At 40.2% G+C, this 14,915-nt stretch overlaps 2 protein-coding genes across 2 annotated transcripts in view; one reads left to right on the top strand and one right to left on the bottom strand.

The window, feature by feature from the left end:
• The window catches only part of NOPCHAP1 (NOP protein chaperone 1), a 9,604-nt gene extending 6,543 nt beyond the window's left edge, over positions 1 to 3,061 (top strand). Inside the window, exon 4 of the mRNA XM_065938301.1 lies at positions 107 to 3,061. Within this exon, the coding sequence (XP_065794373.1) occupies positions 107 to 346 (240 nt within the window). The 3' untranslated portion in view covers positions 347 to 3,061. The remainder of the gene's footprint in view (positions 1 to 106) is intronic.
• A 5,551-nt stretch (positions 3,062 to 8,612) lies between these two features.
• The window catches only part of ALDH1L2 (aldehyde dehydrogenase 1 family member L2), a 55,882-nt gene continuing 49,579 nt past the window's right edge, over positions 8,613 to 14,915 (bottom strand). The window contains exons 21-23 of the mRNA XM_065938313.1: positions 14,765 to 14,870; positions 12,002 to 12,201; positions 8,613 to 8,911 (exon numbers count right to left, since the gene is read on the bottom strand). Of these exons, the coding sequence (XP_065794385.1) occupies positions 8,856 to 8,911; positions 12,002 to 12,201; positions 14,765 to 14,870 (362 nt within the window). The 3' untranslated portion in view covers positions 8,613 to 8,855. The remainder of the gene's footprint in view (positions 8,912 to 12,001; positions 12,202 to 14,764; positions 14,871 to 14,915) is intronic.

Below are 14,915 nucleotides of genomic sequence, written 5' to 3' on the forward strand. Positions count from 1 at the left end.
TTTGTGCTAAGTGTTGGTCGTTTTTCCCAAGGTTGTTTTTATAACTCTTTAGTGAACTCCCCCAAAATAAATCTCCCACATGGTGTGTTTTTTTTTTTACTTTCAGGACGTGGCCTTGTTTGAGATGAATCCGTCTCATTCGAAAGAAGAGGACAGTTCGGAAGAGAATTCACAAGACAGTTCAGAGGACAGTTCAGAATCTGAGGATGAAGGTGACAGCACCTCTTCTGAAGGTGAAGTCACCATAGATAATATTAAGCTTCCTCATTCAGAGGACGGAAAAGGCAAGATAGAAGTTCTGGACGGTTCTGCCAGTGAAAACAAAGAAAAACAGGAAAATAAGTGATCTGACAAACAGGTGATAGATGCCTGCTCATTCTATGGAAGAGAGTGCGACTCACTACTTGTTTTGCATTTCAGATACTATGGTGCTTTTTTGCAGTATTGAATGTACTTTGTTTCTTGGAGAAACAGAAGCTGGCTTTTAAAGAGCTAGAAGAGATAGCATTTGGGGATCCTCTCAGTCAGAGCACACTATTTGATTTCATGCTCAAGAGATTGCGTTTAGAAAGCTTAATTTTATGTATAGTAATGAGTGAGTTTGTTGGCATTCTTCTTCATAGCATAGACTTCAGAAATCTCAAACTTATTTTAAGGTAAAAATACATATCATCTGTTCGTTTTTACTTTAAATTGTCCACTTGGATAAAACAACCTAGGTTGGTTTTTATTTTTTAAGTTATTATAAAGTCAGATTTATTTATTACCATCAAAATGGGGTCAAAAAGGAAGAAATCTTTTAAAGAAGTTTTTTACAAAGAAAATAATTACTTACATTTAGCCACCCTCAGACATATCTACTTTCATTAAAAAAAAAAATAATTCCTTTCCAGTTTGAGTTGGAAAACTGGTGTTCTGTGGTTTAATCACTGTCAATGACTTTGCAACCCTTATTACATACTAGTATGTAGAATTTTTATATTTCTCCCTTGCCATGGCTGTCTCATATAATACAACTAGGTGTTCAGTACAGTTAAAGAAGTCATCTAAGTTCAGTTCTCTGAATTGTATGTAGAATTTACTTTTTTTGTTTTGTTTTTTTTCTCATAAAGCAGTGTTTTTGTTTGTTTCAACTATTGAAATTATTCCTCACAGTTGCCCAGTTTTGAAATCTGTTTATTGTAGAGAATAGGGACACCCCAGGAAAAACAGGGCACAGTACATAAAAAGATAGTACTTGGTTTTCCCTTTCAAAAGGCAAAATGATCCTACTTTGCAGTCTTCTTTCTGCCTTATTCTTGACCTTATTAAACTTGTGTGGGATCTTATTTGCCATGGAACTGGCTTTGCTCAGGATGTAAACTAGAGAATTTAAAGGAATGTCTCCAAGTGCATTGAGCCGATGGAACTTTGTTCCCTAATGTTTTGGGGTTTTTTTTTAAACTGTTTTTTTTCTCACTCCTCACCTTATCCTTGTGAATACTCTGGAGATAATTCTCAAGGTTCTTTCTGGTATTTCCCATTGGAAATTGGAACGTGGGCTGTGCCTAGTGAACAGATCTGGAAACCAGATTTCTCAGCTAGAAAAGATACTATGTTGTACCTTGTAGCACCAAACACAGCTGTGATGAATTACTGGTGTAAATATTTATTTAAATAAATTAACAAATATTTAAATAATGTCTTCTACCAGCTAACATTTATGCCACATTGTGGGAAGAATTGCATTTGTCTGGTTCACTCCTTACCATGGTGCATGGTACACAGTAAGCACTGAATGATGTAGATAAATGAATCAACAGGCATATGGGGAGGTACAGGACATTTAAAGCCATGGTATCCATGGGGATATGAAGGTGTAAGTTCACCAGAAATGCATACCTAAGTAGAAATAGACTGGTTAGTGAAAGAGACTAGTCAGTGTAGAATTATATACTAGAATGTAGGATTTTAGTATTTCTCCCCTTCCATGGCTATCTCATATAATACAACTAAATGTTCTCTACAGTTGAAGAGATTCAACTAAATTCAGTTCTCTGGACAGTCTTACGACATTGGAGGGAAAAAAATCTAATATGTGATAGGGTTGTCCTTTTAAGTAAGTGTAAATTGGATCCATTATTTAATACACAGTGTCAGGGATGGCTGTTTTTAAACAGAGTCTAGGCTCATACCCTCTACTAATGTCAAGGGACAAATTGGGGAAAATATTTGCAATAAAAGGCAAAGAATGAGTGTTATTAATATAAAATGGGCTCTTAAAAATAGTAAAAAATAAAAAGACTAATAATCTCAATAGACGTGAGCAGATAATTCACAGGGAAAAAATGTTCAGTCCCATTTCTCAAAGAAATGCAAATTAAACTAAGGTGGTATTTTTTTACCTGTTGAAGTGGCAGATGAAACACCAGCTAGTACTTAACCTTTTTGTGTGCCTGCCACCATTCTGAGTGTTTTATGAGCTACCAGCACTCTCAGACACAGAAAAATTTATCGAGTTACACATTTAACATCTGTGCACTTTGTGTATGTTATACCTTAGTGAAAAAGCTGTTTTGTGTGTAAGCAGCTTGCTCTACAGTCTCTTGGAAGCTGAGTCGCTGTCATGCCTTGGTTGGTCTGACCCTGTGCATCCTCGGCCTGATTCTTAGGTGTAAGGTGACGGCTGCCGTTTGAACAGTCTTGTTCCTGCTAAGGCTGCTGAAATGTTCTCTCTAACCTTGTGTGTTATCTTTTTGTGGCTCTTTGACAGTCATAAACTGGGTAATTGGACGTAATGGTCTTGGAAGCAAAAATATTCTTATTGAATCTCCTCTATCCTCATAATACTGTGTGCATCAGATGTGGTACTTACAAAAAAATAAAACTGCCTTGCCAGGTAGCTTGTATTCCTGTGCCCGAGTCCGCTACTGTGGCAGAAAAGACAAGAAGATAGATTGAGTCTTTCATTTGTATTTCCCTCAGTGCCTGGCATGGTGCCTTTCACTCAGAATGTACAATAAATGTTCATGAAAAAAAATTTTTTTTTCCTCTTGACACCAATAAAGTAATACATCTTAAACATCAGTGGTCGCCAGTCCTGAAGAAAGACAATAGTTCACTACTGTCTTTTGTCTTACTGACTAGTAGACTTTCCCCCAGAGTTTAATGTTGGAATCTTTGTGGGTGACTGCCCACCATGTGGACTCCCATGGTAGCTCAGACAGTAAAGAATCTGTCTGCAATGCGGGAGACCTGGGTTCGACCCCTGGGTCGGAAAGATACCCTGGAGAAAAGAATGGCAACCCATGCCAGTATTCTTGCCTAGAGAATTCCATGGGCAGAGGAACCTGGCAGGCTACTGTCCATGGGGTCACAAAGAGTTGGATACGACTGAGTGATAACACTTTCACTTTCTCCACCATTTGTTCATGGAAAATCCTTGCAGTGATTGGCTTGGGGATGGGTATGTGACAACCTTCCCAAAGAGGCACAAGCCAAGTCTTGTTAGTAGACTTTCTGGAAAGAAAAGGATTTCTTATTCCTAAGAAGGAAGCATATGAAACATTGGCTCCTTCTTTGGAACCATGGATATCTTGTGGTTGGATATGGCTCTTGCCACTCTGACCTGGTGGGCATACCTGGAGCCACAGTCAGCACGCCAAGGAGAGCACAGAGAAGCAAGGGACGTCACTGAATTACTGCATCGAATAACTTGACAAAGCTATCACTGGATTTCTAGTTTTGTGACAGTGAATTTCTTTTTTGTTTAAAAAAAAAAAAAAGACCACTATCTTATGAGATGCTCTTCTACCTACTTCACAGATTTAAAGAAAAAAGTGCAGGGAGGCACAGAGCAAAAATTGTAAAGCCTCCCAATAGGTAAATGGTGGAGAGACTTCCCTGGTGGTCCAATGGCTGACTCTCCTTCCAGTCCAAGGGGCCCGGGTTCAATCCCTGGTCCAGAAGTTAGATTGCACGTGCTGCAACTAAGACCCCGTGCAACTTAAGCGGTGGAGCCACATTTCCAGTTCAGTCAGCCACACGCTGCCATTAATGGTCTGCCAGTCCCAAAGCCACAAGCATAGGCTCTGAAGCAGGATCGATCCCAGCCCAGTCACTTACCTTAGTTTTTCCATGTGTAAAATGGGAATAATAGTATCTCCCATATGAGGTTTTAGTATTAATAAGAAATGAATGACTCAATACCTATAACGTGCTTAGAACAGTGTTTGGTAAGTGTGAGGTGTCATGCTATAAGAAAAATACAGTGGTGGCAAAAATGTGCAGAAACTGTTGGTAAGATTGCTATATCCTTTTAATCAGAGATTACACCTCTAAGAATTTATTCTAATTAAGCAAATACAGTTCAGTTTTGTTCACAAATTTCTATATAAGATTGCTTGCAGGGACCTCCCTGGTGGTCCAATGGTTAAGAATCTGCCTTGCAGTGCAGGGGACTGGGGTTCAATCCCTGGTCAGGGAACTAAGATTCCGTATGCCTTGGAGCAATTAAACCTATGTGCTCCACCTACTGAGCCCAGGTACTGCAACTAGAGAGTCTGTGTGCTGAAACAAAATATCCTGCATGCTGGCATCAGCTGAGACCCAGTGCAGCCAAATAAATATTTTTTTGAAAAAAAAAAGATTGATTGCAGTGTTTAAAACAGTCAAAAAGCAAATATAAATGTCCAACAATAAGAGAACAAGTTGAATTAAAGCCAATGAACATATGTAGAGGTATGTTTATTGACATAGAAAGATGGTTACATATTTTTAATTGAAAATAGCCGGTAAAGTTATGTACAGTATATACTAGTTCTTAAAAAAAAGTATATTCATAGAAAAAAATCTGGAATAATTTCAGATATCTGGTTATTTGTGGAGAGTGGTTGAATCTTACCTTCTCATTATTTTCACAAAATAAGGTGTGACTTAATCATTAAAAATCCACTTAGGTATTATTTGCATAATAGTAATAATCATAATAATTCATCCTTTCAATCATGTTCCTATCTGTAGAAGTAGCTACACCAGGTTCCCTTGAGAGCTTCTGTTTTCTTAAAAAGGCAGGTATAGGGAAACCAATTTGTTTCCTCGCCCTGTCTCTTGACCTTTCCACAAAAACTCTCACAGTTCATTTCCACTCAGTTTAGCTTTGAGTTTGTAAATATTTAACACATGCCTACTATTCATTACCCAGGGTCTGATTTGGTTATGGCAACAACGGGATCTTAGCTTGGTTGAGACTTTGCGCTTCATTGCTTAAGTACCTGCTTTGCCACCAAATAGCTGTTTGATCTGGGCAGGTTACTTAACCTCCTTCATTTGAAACCAAATATTTATTGAACTCCTCCTATGTGTTAGATACTGGAGATACAGCATTGAACAAAAGCCCCTGTTCACAAAGCTTGAGTTCTAATGGGAAGAGATCGACGATTAATAACTATATGCCAGGTGGTGATAAGTGCTGCAAAAACAATGCAGGAGAAGGCAAATAACAAAATGAAGGGACAAATGAGGTGTGGATGTGGGAATCTTATGTGCTATTTTAGGAAGAGCGATCAGCGAATGGACCTCCACTGAGATGATGTTTGAGCAGAGACCTGGAGAAGATGAGGCAGCCTGTTGGGAGGTGGTGTGTGGGGCAAGTTTCAAAAAGAGGCAGTGGTGTACTGGCTCTAGCCCACACTTGTTCTAAATGCATCTCTTCCCTATTCTATGTTCAGTGAAGTTTGTACCTTGAAAGCAGCCAGGATGAGAGCGTTTATACACAGAGATCAGAAAATGCTGCAAGTCAGAATTTTGTTTTTGTTTTTTTCCCCAGAGAGCCACTTGTTAAATATTTACCAGCACACTCCTGGGAAGAAGGAGCAGTAAGTGCAAAGGCCCTGCACTTAGGCGTGTGCGTTTGAGGAACATCAAGGCAGTCAGGGTGGCTAAACAGAATGAGAGGGTAGGTGCTAGGAGATGAGGTTAGAGGTAGCCAGGAACAAAGTTGGTAAGACTTTGCAGGCATGGTAAGTAGCGGACTTTATTGTAAGCGAAATGGGGCCCATTAGGAGATTTAGAGCAGAGGAGGGCCACATTCTGACTTAGGGTTTGAACCACACAGGGAGGGATCAGGAAGGCCAGTCAGGAGACTGGCAATGACCTCTTGGTGGGGGTGGAGCCAGTAAAAAGAGCTCCTCGATTTATTCATCTTTTCAGACGTGAAGGTTAAGTCAGTTGGCTTAGCATGGTGACTAGCATACAGCAGCTCCTACATAAGTGATAGCTGTTGTTACTGACAGATGCCAATCCTGGGGGTGGGGAAGGGGTTCTCATATCTAATTAGGAAGACCAATCATTGCAGCACCACATGGTAAGAAATGTGTTCCAGACAAAGCATAGAGGAGAGAGACATAAAACCACACCGGGCATAGGAAAGGCCAGGATGGGTGTTTGAACCAAAGGGCAGCACTGGGAAATGGAGTTGGAAGGAAAATAGAACTTTTAAAAGTGTCCGCACCTCCACAACTCCCCATTAGGGGAACAAATCACAGTTTTATCCTTTAGCAAAATAATCAGCGGTGTGAAAAACTGGTGATAAATTACTAGTGTGTTAATTAAATTACCTAGTAGGCTGTGGATCATTATATTCTCATTCAGGTTCACTTGTCATTTTATAAATTCCATGTAGCCTTTGATTCCGGTCAGCAATCGGATATAAAAACTCAAGCCGCTAAGAACTTCAAAACTCACTATGGAAAAATGAGTTCTTAATCTGGAGCTCAAGCATGGGTTTTAGGTGGTCTGTGAATTTCTTGAAGATATTTGCGGAATTAGGTGTACAGGTGTGAGTTTTGGACACGGGGATCCAAAGCTTTTATCAGATTCTCAAAAGAGGTTTATGACCCCCCAAAAGATTAAAAGCACTGCTATTGAGATTAATATTAGAAGGTAGAAGTCAGTCTAAAAGAAATGGGCATGTTTTTGTTTGCCATTTCATCTATCAGTAAAATATTTGGTAAAGCGATATTTTAAATCACATGAAATCAGTAAAAACACTACATTTAAAAAGTGGTTCCTTTATAATAAGAGTTTTGTCATTTTATTCAAATATGAATTGTCAGTTTGGACCCTGTTGGGTCCAAATTTAGAATTTTACCTGTGCCAACTTGCTTACAGGCAAAATTGGCTGTATTGATCATGCCAGGATCATACCTGATATTCTTCCTTTTGAATGTTTTCTGCCCCTGACTTTTGTTGTTTATTGATTAACAATTCCCTACACTCTTCTTGGTTAAACTGCTGAGTTTCCAAAGCAGTAAGTAATCCCTAAGGGTTTCTTCAAAGCCAGAGAGATAGGAATGTTTACTGAAATTTTACTTTAAAAAGAGAATTAATGGAAATTAATTGCTCTGAAAAACTTCTAAAGACTCAAATTAGGATCTCACCTTCTGCTAGTCTTACCTGGACTATTTACCCACCTATTTTTGTCTGACAGCAGGCAATTATGAAGTGCTTCATGAGTTGTAATAATTCCTCTTTCTTGAGCACAGAGAATGATCTAGACACCTTGTTGACTGCATTATGTATGTAATCCCATTGAACCCTTACAACACCTAATGAGATAGGAACTTTATCCCTATTTTATAGATTCCACATCTCGGCTTTATATTAATATATTAGGTAACAAATCTGCCCTTTATTGAGTATTTACCATGAACAAAGCCCAGTGCAAGGTGCTTTACTAAGATTATTGCTTTGGATCCTCACCTCATCATAAGGTTCCTGAGGGAGGCATTACTGTCCACATTTTACATACAAGGAAACTGAGGCTTGGAGAAATTCCATCGGTTTCCCCAAGTCACATAGATAGTAAGACGGTATGATATGAACCAAGATCAGCCTCCAAAAGTTACTTACTTTATAATATATCATACTGTAATATTCACTTTAAAAGTTGTTGATGAGAATTTCAACTATTTGGGGTCAAAGATCATGTCATTAAATTTTGTGTACTCCTCAGGACATAATATAGCACCTTGTACTTAGTAGGTACTCAAGAACTGGTTATGAGCTGGTCACTTATCACAGTGGGTTGAAAAACAGAACATCACAGGCATAAAGATGTATCTTATTTCCAAAAGACAATAAAAGAATGTCCTTCACTTTCTTTGAGGGATATATTGTTTCTCGAGAGCAAAATTATAGGGGAAGAAAGAATGGGGCAGATGGCGAAAGTAGTGTTGACGTGTATACGCTACCATCTGTGAAATAGATAGCTGGTGAGAGGTTGGTATGTAGCACAGGGGCCCAGCTTGCTGCTCTTTGATAACCTAGATGGGTGGGATGAGGGAAGGGGAGGGAGGCTGCAGAGGGAGGTGATATACGTATAATTATGGCTGATGTGCCTTTCCTATGGCAGAAACCAATACTATATTGTATGGCAATTATCCTCCAATCAAAAAATGTATTTAAAAAATTACAGAAAATCTTTTTCATAACGCCCACATGCCTGGTTCAGAGGTTAAAACCTTACAAGGGTTCCCAACTTTCTGTACTAAAACTGCATCATATTGATGTTTGCAAAACGAATAACCATGATTAGGATTAGTCTTGGTGGGGGAAAAAAAGCACCACCTCAATATTTTAGAAATATGTATGGTATACAACATAGTCAAAAGCCAACAACGACAAATCATTTTAAGGTATAAAAGGGGTATTAGAAAATGCTCAGGCACAGGAGTAAATGCTTAGACACGTGGCCCCACCCTCTTCATGGTCCACGTGCGTGTCTTTCGGCTGGCGGCTGACACCTCTGTCCCCGGCACAGCCAGGCTTCTTCAGTGGAGAGCTGAAGAGCGGTGGGCCTGCGAGGAGGCACTGCTCTAGTATTCCAACGTCACAGACTTGGTTTTGAGGTATTCATTTAGAGCTTCCTCGCCTAGGAAAGAGAAGAGCAGTTGATGGACCATGTTCACAGGTGGACGTGACGGCGCCAGGTGTAGTATCTTGGACACAGGTGTAGGTGTACCAGTCACTGACCAAGAGTGGGGTGAGACAGTGCTTCTCAAACTTTCAATTTCGCATGAATCACTTATGATCTAACGACACCGTAGAGTCTGATTGGATTAAGTCCAGGAGAGGCCGCAAGGTTATAAGTGAAAGTTGCTCAGTCCTGTCTGACTCTGCAGCCCCATGGACCATAGCCCACCAGGCTCCTCTGTCCCTGGGGATTCTCCAGGCAAGCATACTGGAGTGGGTTGCCACACTGTCCTCAGGAATAAAACCTGCATCTCCTGCATTTCAGGCAGATTCATTACTGTTTGAGCCACCGGGAAATCCCTACATGCTTCTATGTGAAAGTGAAAAAGTGAAGTCGCTCAGTCATGTCCGACTCTTTGCGACCCCATGAACTGTAGCCTACCAGGCTCCCGCACCCATGGGATTCTCCAGGTAAGGATACTGGAGTGGGTTGCCATTTCCTTCTCCAGGGGATCTTCCCGACCCAGGGATCAAACCTGGGTCTCTAGCATTGCAGGCAGACGCTTTAACCTCTGAGCCACCAGGGAAACCCATGCTTCTAACCATTCCTCAAATGCTGATGCTTATAGTCTACACTTTGAGGATAAGGGCTTAGACCAGCTACCAGGCCTTCTAAGGACCACACTGTTGGCTTATCAGCCTCTACCCAAAACCCTTCTCCTTTATTTCCTGGCTTGATGACAAATCTACATCTCTCTTCCTCACCATTTAAGCTGAACAAAAGTGATCAGGATACTGTCCTTCCAATTACATTAAATGTAATTATATTAAATGCAGTTAAATGCATTAAATCCAATTACATTAAATGGAGAATAGAGTGAAGTTTGCGATCATTTTGTTTCATCTTACGTTAGAGAAAAGAGAAATGTAGTTTTCCTGACTTACATAGTATGTTAAAGGCACAGAAGGCATGCATGCAGTTACTATAGTCCTGTCCAACTCCTAGCAGCCCTATGGACTGTAGCCCACTAGGCTCCTCTGTCCGTGGGATTCTCCAGGCAAGAATACTGGAGTGGGTTGCCGTGCTCTCCTCCAGGGGATCGTCCAGGGATTGAACCTGGGCCACTTGTGTCTCCTGCACTGCAGGCGGTTTCTTTACCCACTGAGCCACCCGGGAAATCCACAGAAGGCATATCTAGGCAAAAAATAGGTCTGCCATTTTGTTTCTATTCTGTTCCTGTTTTGAGCTTCTGCAATCATCGATTTCTATAGCAGTTAAAGGGTGTGAATACCATGAGTGAAACTAATGAGTGTGTGATTCTGGAGTTAAGCTTAAACTCGGGGTTCTTACTGTTAAATTAGAATCACCTTAGGGAGCTTTTAAAATTCCTGATCCCAGGTCACACCTCAAACCAGTTAAATCAGCATCTTTGCATTCTTTTCTTTTTAAAGCTCCCAGGTGATTCTAATCCAGTGTGCAGCTGGGAACCATTGAGCTGAGAGAGTTTCAAATTCAGAGGGAAGAAACTGTTAAGACAAAGTCTACTGTGTTATAATAAAACAGACAAATCGATCATTCTCTATCAAAAGACAAATGGAACACTATTGCCTTCTTGATAATGCTAACACTATTGCTTCCTGATAATAATTTCCCTAAGAAAATCTCCCCCTGTATTTTAGATCCAGGGATGAAAGCCAGATTCAAGACACGAAAAAAAAAAAAAAAAAAAAGAATTTAAACTTCATGGAATTTAAACTCAATGGAATTTAAAACAGGAGTCATTCTTATTGTTGCAAATAAATTGTCAAATGTCATCAGGAAAGAGAAGATGTAAAAACACCCCAGATTAACCAAGCAGACTGTAATTTTGGTAAATCACAAACATTTCAACTTTTGAAACAATATGCCAGACTGACCAAAGGGTGAGGACATGGGCTACACAGCCGGAAGACCTCACTTTGCAGTCTTTTTGTCCATGGCTGGCTGACTGACTTTGGGCAAGTTACCCAATCTTGCCATTTTCCTCATCTGTAAAATAAAGATAATAATAGCACCTGGGCTCCCATGGCTGGGACTTCCCTGGTGGCTCAGTGGTGAAGAATCCGCCTGCCAATGGAGGAAATTCGGGTTCGATCCCTTGGTCAGAAAGATCCCTTGGAAAAGAAAATGGCAACCCACTCCAGTATCCTTGCCTGGGAAGTCCCATGGGCAAAGGAGCCTGGCAGGCTACAGTCCATGGGGTCACAAGGAGTTGGACACAGTTTAGCAACTGGACAACAATGCTCCCGTGGCTATTGTGAGGGCTGCCCATATGCTCTTACAGACCTGGTATGTATTTAGTTTTCAAAATAAGCTATTGCTGGAAATGTGATAGCATTGCTGCCCACTGTGAATTACGTTTTGGGGGGCTTTCTGCAAACTCTACATCTGAGCTCCCAGATGCCCAGAAAACTCTGCCAGTTTCAGTGTTGACTCTGAAAGACTGCCAAGCGGTTCAGAGACAGAACACATTCTTGGAGCTGGCTGGTTATTGCCTTCTACCCATTTTCCTTTCTTGGTTCCACTAGGTCCCATGACATCTAAACCAAGTTCATGCTGAATGTCAGGTTAAAAGAAACAACCAAATGTATTTTAGCTAAATTGTCAGTATTTTCTTTTCAACAGGAATCTTTTTTAAAAGGAAACCCTTTTCCATACAATTTGTGTTCTTTTCTGTATGTATGTTAAGTTCAATAAAATGTTTAATAATTGATATGTGGCAGCCTGGGATGGGAGGGGAGTTTCGGGGGAGAACGGATACGTGTATATGTGTGGCTGAATCCCTTTGCTGTCCATGTGAAATTATCACAATATTGCTAGTCAGCTATACCCCAAATAAAATAAAAAGTTTTTAAAAAATGTTTAACATTGAAAGAAAAATTAATACCCTTGAAACCCCAGATGCAACTACCATGTAGGAAATGCCCTTCAGAGCAGTATACGAGAGTTGGACAAAGCATGAAGCGGGCTCTCTGTGATATGCAGTAGAAAGGTAAGGCATATTCATACCTAAGTCTTTTCCAAACCCAGACTGCTTAAATCCACCGAAAGGAGCAGCCACATCCGTCTTGTTGTAGGTGTTAATAAAAACAGTTCCTGCTTCTAGTTTTTCACTCACATACATGGCTTTATTTATGTCTCTTGTAAAAACTCCTGAGGCCAAGCCGTATTCTGTATTATTTGCTCGCTGCAACACTCCATCGATGTCCCTATAAGATGTTTTTAGGAAGACATAAAACCTCATTAAACGTAAAAGCAAAACACTTTCATTTTATGTTCTAATATTTTTCCCCTCTGTGCTAGAAACAGGAAAACATTACTGCCAGTGTGCTTACATTTTTATAAATGAAATATTCCAGGCTTATACTAAAAGAAATGCCCAATGAGATATTACAACCCTAGTATTGTATTTTTTCACATATATCATGTGACACCCTTTAAAATCTGAGCGGAAGTCATCTTTTCAATCTTCTTCATTGATTTTCCTTCATGACTACCGCGTTTGTCTTTCTCTCCCCTGAGTTCCATGTATAGATATTATATATTCTCAGAGCACCCTCTCAGCCCCTCCATCTGTTCAGATTTTACCTGCACAGTTCAAGGGCTCATTCCAAGCCTCACCCTGAAGCCTTCCCAGGTCCCATCAGCGCCTTTGCTTAGGCAGTAGAGTGGAGTGGCCCAGGGAGAAGGCCCAGCCAGACTGCCTGGGTGACCTTTGGGCAAATGACCCCATCTCCTCCAGCTTTTGTGTATTCTTATGAAAAATGGAAATAGTAATAATAGCACCTGTCTGTTGTCATAAGGGTTAAATGAGCCAAAAGTGTCTGGAACAAAGGAAATGCTCAGTGAAAGTCAGCTATAATCAGGTAGCCCATTTTCCTCCAACTCAGTCACCTTTCAACTAGACAGGAAGTTCCCCGAGGAGAGAGAGAACATTCTGTTTTTCTTAATACTAGGATGTTGCAACATCAAATGTGAACTCAATAAAGGGGTATAAAAGGGTAGTAAAATCACTCCTTCAGTGGGTCTGGTGACTTCCCTGCCTTTTGTCTCAGGATGTGTGCATGGCCAAGTCAATTGCAGATGTGAACCCACCCACGTCTCAGCTGGTTTCAATTCCCATGTGCCTGCCATACTGTGAGTATCTCATTTTTATGAGTGTCATCCTAATGTTTAAAAAAAAAAAGCATGAAATTTCTACAACATGGCCAGTAAATGCAAGCCAAGATTTCACCTGGGGATCCAGCAAGGAAGTGGGAGTCTGTTTCAAAGATGAAGAAAACTTAGTTGCGCTGAATTCTTTGAGAGACAACAAAGGCTTGAATGTGGTGCCTCCCCTAAGGATTTTCAAAGGTAATCTTGTCTCTATCCAATTTTCAACTCTCATGAGAAATGTGGAAGCTCACTTGGAGTTTGTCTAGGCTCTGCTAAAACTCTCACACTTGATGCCCTGCATTCGATCGCACTGCAGATATTCATAGACTGGACTAAGGCTGAGAGATGGCTGGATGCCATTGCCCACTGAGGACCACTGAGATCACACAGCTTCATAGCACACCTTGTCCACTTTTAGAACAATAACAATGATCGCAACTGCACCAACAGCAAACACATTTAAATCTTCAGTTCAGCTCAGTTCAGGCACTCAGTCGTGTCTGACTCTTTATGACCCCAGGGACTGCAGCACACCAGGCTTCCCTGTCCATCACCAACAATGACTCCAAAATGTAGATACTATTAATAACTAACCCAACTTCACAAATAGATAATTTACTAATAGAGAAATTTAATACAGGAATTACGTGAGTAACCCAAGCCCACAGGGGTGGTCAGTGCAGACTCCATCCACTGCATCTCCCAACTACACCCTCTTGGGTTAACTGCCTGTCTCTTTGTTTGTCTCCCCTATTAGATGGTGACCTCCTCGAGGATAGGATCTGTGATTTATGTAGGCTCACATTCTCTAAACCTGGCTTCTAATACCTGCATGTTTAACACAAAGACTATCATATAGGGGGATTTATAATGAGGAAAAGAGGGTTAAAAGGGCATCTTCGGATCAGTATGTCAAAATGTTACTCATCACAATTTAGTGTCCCTAAAGTTCTCTTTCAATCTATCAAAGACCAAGAAGCCCTTCTGAACTGGGTATTCTGTTTCTTTACCACCTTCTCATTGGTTAAAAGAAAACTAAAGCCAAACTTCTAAAGAACTGTGTGCAGTATACCAGGAGTCTATTATATTAAATATTCTGATAGGAACTCAGTTACCATAGGGACTTCTTTGATATGCTAAACACTTTGGAAAGTTTGAGGCACCCTGACACACCAGTATGTCATTTACGGTTGATTATAAGGTGACTGTGGACTTTCTACAAAGAGTTAAGTTTTAGGTTTTGGCGGGCATGATCCCCTGAGAAAACACTCTACTCTTTCTTTGGGAAAATCAGATTTCATATATGCTGCCTTCTCTAGAAATGTAAATGCAAAAACCACTTCTGTGAAGTTTCAGTTACTGACCTTATTCCAGAGATGTTTCAAATGCCAACTGTAAAACTAGCAAATGTCATATAATGTCAGCCATTAATTTAAGTTATGGAGCAAAAATTTATTACAACTTATATTGGTTAGCATTCTCTTCTAATTATTTGTCAACTATTCTTATGGTAGAAATTGTATGTTCATTAATTTTATGCTCTGTATATAGCACAGTGGGAGGGGGGAAAAAAAACTGTATCTAGTCAACCCAGTTAAATTATGCCTAGGAACATACCCATTTTGGAATTTAGAAATGACCATAATAGGCCCAAAGGATTCCTCTTTGGCAAGATACATGTGGTCTTCCACATCTGTGAAGACAGTAGGTTCCATAAAAAAGCCTATTTGAAAACCAGAAGAAAATAAAATCAATTATAGTGTAATTT

The sequence above is a fragment of the Muntiacus reevesi genome, chromosome 1, assembly GCF_963930625.1.
Source record: "Muntiacus reevesi chromosome 1, mMunRee1.1, whole genome shotgun sequence".
Lineage (NCBI taxonomy): Eukaryota > Metazoa > Chordata > Mammalia > Artiodactyla > Cervidae > Muntiacus > Muntiacus reevesi.